Source organism: Monopterus albus, unplaced genomic scaffold (assembly GCF_001952655.1).
Source record: "Monopterus albus unplaced genomic scaffold, M_albus_1.0 scaffold58.1, whole genome shotgun sequence".
In the NCBI taxonomy this organism is placed as follows: Eukaryota; Metazoa; Chordata; class Actinopteri; order Synbranchiformes; family Synbranchidae; genus Monopterus; species Monopterus albus.
The window spans coordinates 1709150-1714654 of NW_018127938.1; the positions used below are offsets into that span (position 1 = coordinate 1709150).

At 46.9% G+C, this 5505-nt stretch overlaps 1 protein-coding gene and 1 long non-coding RNA gene across 3 annotated transcripts in view; one reads left to right on the top strand and one right to left on the bottom strand.

Annotated features, from left to right (window-relative positions):
- jak1 (Janus kinase 1) overlaps nt 1-5505 on the bottom strand; it is a 45169-nt gene that overhangs the window by 11050 nt on the left and 28614 nt on the right. For both annotated transcript variants that reach the window (XM_020602729.1, XM_020602728.1), the window contains exons 12-15: nt 1151-1257; nt 515-667; nt 274-361; nt 63-190 (exon numbers count right to left, since the gene is read on the bottom strand). In XM_020602729.1, the coding sequence (XP_020458385.1) occupies nt 63-190; nt 274-361; nt 515-667; nt 1151-1257 (476 nt within the window). The remainder of the gene's footprint in view (nt 1-62; nt 191-273; nt 362-514; nt 668-1150; nt 1258-5505) is intronic.
- On the top strand, nt 4465-5216 carry LOC109961744 (uncharacterized). Its single transcript, XR_002275164.1, has 2 exons — nt 4465-4921; nt 5018-5216. It is a non-coding gene; the product is annotated as an uncharacterized LOC109961744 (long non-coding RNA).

Here is a 5505-nt window from a genome sequence, read left to right on the forward strand (position 1 = left end):
GGAATGGCATGTGATGCCATTCTTATCATTGGTGTATATGTGTGTGTTTCTTTCTCTTTTACCAAGTAGCTGAGAGCTGAGGCCAGCTGCTTGGCCACCTGGAACTTCCATGGCGTGCTGAGTGGACTCTGCTGTCTCCTCATGAAAAGGTCCAGTGGTCCTAGTTGGACAAACTCCTCCACCATGATATCTTGTGGCACAAAGGGATGAAAGAGAGTTAGGAAGCTTGATGCACAGCACCACATCCTCCCACACTTCTTAATAGGCACTTACTCTCCAGATGGCGGACACACACTCCATACAGCAGCACAATGTGTTTATGGGACACTTGTCGCATCATGCTGGCTGTTTCGAAGAAGGCCTGTCGACAGCAAGTAGAAGAAGACCTACTGAAACCTTTAAGCTCTGATTTTGAAACAGCTTACTGCTAATACGTTATCAGCTTTCACAGTGCTTAGATGTTAGTCCTCATAAGAACAGGTGTGCAAGAAAAGTATCTTTGACCATGTCTCACCAAGGAGATGTCCCTCTGTCCAGAACCCAGCACCTTCAGGACCACCTTGACCTCCTGGAAGGACGTGTAACCTGCATCTTCGTCCTCCTCACTCTTCACCTTCAGTGTGCCTGAGTAGATGTTAGTTCTTGTGCCCAGGCCAAGGTGCTCCTCCTGGTTAACACAGCAGGGATCAGAGAAAACAAAGAAGCAAGCATAAAATAGTTTTATGGCTTGTGACGCTTTTGAAAACTTCAGCTAAACGCAGCTATGAAGATTCTGAAACTGTTAAATACATTCCTGTGTAACCCGAGATATTTCTATATAATCACAATGACATGCAAGTTCACAGAGTGAAGATAACATCCAACACCAGCATCTTCATACTGGAAAAATCCCCTTTCTCTTACAAACTATACTTCTATTAAAATAAAAGATTAAATCAGTTGTTAGTTACATTCTGTGCAGAGCTATGCAAATACGAGGAATTCAAAAAAGTCAAATGCTGTACAATTTCTGAAATACAAAACACCATCCTTAACATAAATGTAATTCTGTGTAAATAATTTGGGAAGGTTTACACCTGCACACAGCCTATAATGTCATAAGGACGAGACTGCTGTTGTAACATGGCAGACAGATGTGAAGAAGGTGTACCTGCTCAATCTCCTCCTTGAGAATGCGATGGAAGCTGAGCTGACTCTCGTGCTTGGCTATCTGCTGTGGGGGTCTATCTTTAGTGACCACAAGCAGGTTAGAAATCTCTGCAACCATAAAAAAACAAAACAAACACACTTTTACAAAGGAACAAACCAGGGGCCTGTTGCACAAAAGTAGAATTAAGACATCCAGGATAAATGACTGAGCTGAGCTCAATGAATCCAAAACACGTGCGTCCAGGCTTAATTGGTTGCACAAAGACCAAGCCAGGATGAGCAGACACGGATTCATTCACAAAAGGGTCTTTAGTGCTTCACATTCCACTTTCAATGTGTTGTTTGAATTGTTCCTTCTAACAGTTTGTTTTTTAGCACCTTGTTAGGTTATTTTTTTAGTTAGATAGATATTCAGAGATTTGTTGTCTAGGAATGTTAGTGCAGACAGGTTGACTAGCTCAGGCTGTTAACTGTTCAGCCTGCAGTGCAGACTGCAGGCACGTCAAGGTTACAGGAAAAGAGCTGTTAGGGTCAACTGTAATGCTAGTCTTAATATTTGTCTTAATGTGTAAGGTTATGTCCAATTGTTTTAGATACACACCACTTTACATCATGGCTGTGTCAATAATATCACTGTGTTTATGAGGTAGTAATGATGAGATTTTGTGTTGACAGGTGAATTCTCTGGTGTGTTGCTGGGAGACAGGGGGTATGGCTGGCAGTCCTTTTTCCTAACACCTTTCACAGACCCCCAGGAAGCACAGCAGGCCTACAACCATGCCCATGCCTGGACCAGGGCCAGAGTTGAAATGACCTTTGGCCTCCTGAAGGCACGCTTTCACTGCCTTCACAAATTAAGGGTCAGCCCTGTGAGGGCATGTGACATTACTGTGGCTTTTGGTGTCCTCCACAATGTGGCCTGCCTGAGGAAGGAGAGGGCCCCCAGAGTGCCACCAGCCATGGACTGGGACAATCCGGCAATCTTCCCTGATGACGACAGTGGTCGGCTGCTGTGGTGGTGAAATCCTTTCACAGCATTAATGTTCAGGTGAACATAACTTTTTGATATTGTCCATTGATGAACAGTGTGCCTTGCCAGTGATGTGCATTGATTGGTTTAATATTCCTCATCTTATGATTTCAGATCGTCTGCAATGCTGACTGTGTGATCAGCAATGTTGTGGCAAAATGGCCTGGCTCAGTCCATGACTCCAGAATCTTTCGGGCCTCTGAAATCTATCGGCGCCTATCACAAGATGAGCGACAGAACCCCTATTAACCACGTTTTACATCATGGCTGTGTCAATAATATCACTGTGTTTATGAGGTAGTAATGATGAGATTTTGTGTTGACAGGTGAATTCTCTGGTGTGTTGCTGGGAGACAGGGGGTATGGCTGGCAGTCCTTTTTCCTAACACCTTTCACAGACCCCCAGGAAGCACAGCAGGCCTACAACCATGCCCATGCCTGGACCAGGGCCAGAGTTGAAATGACCTTTGGCCTCCTGAAGGCACGCTTTCACTGCCTTCACAAATTAAGGGTCAGCCCTGTGAGGGCATGTGACATTACTGTGGCTTTTGGTGTCCTCCACAATGTGGCCTGCCTGAGGAAGGAGAGGGCCCCCAGAGTGCCACCAGCCATGGACTGGGACAATCCGGCAATCTTCCCTGATGACGACAGTGGTCGGCTGCTGTGGTGGTGAAATCCTTTCACAGCATTAATGTTCAGGTGAACATAACTTTTTGATATTGTCCATTGATGAACAGTGTGCCTTGCCAGTGATGTGCATTGATTGGTTTAATATTCCTCATCTTATGATTTCAGATCGTCTGCAATGCTGACTGTGTGATCAGCAATGTTGTGGCAAAATGGCCTGGCTCAGTCCATGACTCCAGAATCTTTCGGGCCTCTGAAATCTATCGGCGCCTATCACAAGATGAGCGACAGAACCCCTATTAACCACGTTTTACATCATGGCTGTGTCAATAATATCACTGTGTTTATGAGGTAGTAATGATGAGATTTTGTGTTGACAGGTGAATTCTCTGGTGTGTTGCTGGGAGACAGGGGGTATGGCTGGCAGTCCTTTTTCCTAACACCTTTCACAGACCCCCAGGAAGCACAGCAGGCCTACAACCATGCCCATGCCTGGACCAGGGCCAGAGTTGAAATGACCTTTGGCCTCCTGAAGGCACGCTTTCACTGCCTTCACAAATTAAGGGTCAGCCCTGTGAGGGCATGTGACATTACTGTGGCTTTTGGTGTCCTCCACAATGTGGCCTGCCTGAGGAAGGAGAGGGCCCCCAGAGTGCCACCAGCCATGGACTGGGACAATCCGGCAATCTTCCCTGATGACGACAGTGGTCGGCTGCTGTGGTGGTGAAATCCTTTCACAGCATTAATGTTCAGGTGAACATAACTTTTTGATATTGTCCATTGATGAACAGTGTGCCTTGCCAGTGATGTGCATTGATTGGTTTAATATTCCTCATCTTATGATTTCAGATCGTCTGCAATGCTGACTGTGTGATCAGCAATGTTGTGGCAAAATGGCCTGGCTCAGTCCATGACTCCAGAATCTTTCGGGCCTCTGAAATCTATCGGCGCCTATCACAAGATGAGCGACAGAACCCCTATTAACCACGTTTTACATCATGGCTGTGTCAATAATATCACTGTGTTTATGAGGTAGTAATGATGAGATTTTGTGTTGACAGGTGAATTCTCTGGTGTGTTGCTGGGAGACAGGGGGTATGGCTGGCAGTCCTTTTTCCTAACACCTTTCACAGACCCCCAGGAAGCACAGCAGGCCTACAACCATGCCCATGCCTGGACCAGGGCCAGAGTTGAAATGACCTTTGGCCTCCTGAAGGCACGCTTTCACTGCCTTCACAAATTAAGGGTCAGCCCTGTGAGGGCATGTGACATTACTGTGGCTTTTGGTGTCCTCCACAATGTGGCCTGCCTGAGGAAGGAGAGGGCCCCCAGAGTGCCACCAGCCATGGACTGGGACAATCCGGCAATCTTCCCTGATGACGACAGTGGTCGGCTGCTGTGGTGGTGAAATCCTTTCACAGCATTAATGTTCAGGTGAACATAACTTTTTGATATTGTCCATTGATGAACAGTGTGCCTTGCCAGTGATGTGCATTGATTGGTTTAATATTCCTCATCTTATGATTTCAGATCGTCTGCAATGCTGACTGTGTGATCAGCAATGTTGTGGCAAAATGGCCTGGCTCAGTCCATGACTCCAGAATCTTTCGGGCCTCTGAAATCTATCGGCGCCTATCACAAGATGAGCGACAGAACCCCTATTAACCACGTTTTACATCATGGCTGTGTCAATAATATCACTGTGTTTATGAGGTAGTAATGATGAGATTTTGTGTTGACAGGTGAATTCTCTGGTGTGTTGCTGGGAGACAGGGGGTATGGCTGGCAGTCCTTTTTCCTAACACCTTTCACAGACCCCCAGGAAGCACAGCAGGCCTACAACCATGCCCATGCCTGGACCAGGGCCAGAGTTGAAATGACCTTTGGCCTCCTGAAGGCACGCTTTCACTGCCTTCACAAATTAAGGGTCAGCCCTGTGAGGGCATGTGACATTACTGTGGCTTTTGGTGTCCTCCACAATGTGGCCTGCCTGAGGAAGGAGAGGGCCCCCAGAGTGCCACCAGCCATGGACTGGGACAATCCGGCAATCTTCCCTGATGACGACAGTGGTCGGCTGCTGTGGTGGTGAAATCCTTTCACAGCATTAATGTTCAGGTGAACATAACTTTTTGATATTGTCCATTGATGAACACTGTGCCTTGCCAGTGATGTGCATTGATTGGTTTAATATTCCTCATCTTATGATTTCAGATCGTCTGCAATGCTGACTGTGTGATCAGCAATGTTGTGGCAAAATGGCCTGGCTCAGTCCATGACTCCAGAATCTTTCGGGCCTCTGAAATCTATCGGCGCCTATCACAAGATGAGCCACACAACCCCTATTAACCACGTTTTACATCATGGCTGTGTCAATAATATCACTGTGTTTATGAGGTAGTAATGATGAGATTTTGTGTTGACAGGTGAATTCTCTGGTGTGTTGCTGGGAGACAGGGGGTATGGCTGCCAGTCTTTTCTCCTAACACCTTTCACAGACCCCCAGGAAGCACAGCAGGCCTACAACCATGCCCATGCCCGGACCAGGGCCAGAGTTGAAATGACCTTTGGCCTCCTGAAGGCACGCTTTCACTGACTTCACAAATTCCTGTGAGGGCATGTGACATTACTGTTGTGCTGTCCTCCACAATGTGGCCTGCCTGAGGAAGGAGAGGGCCCCCAGAGTGCCACCAGCCATGAAC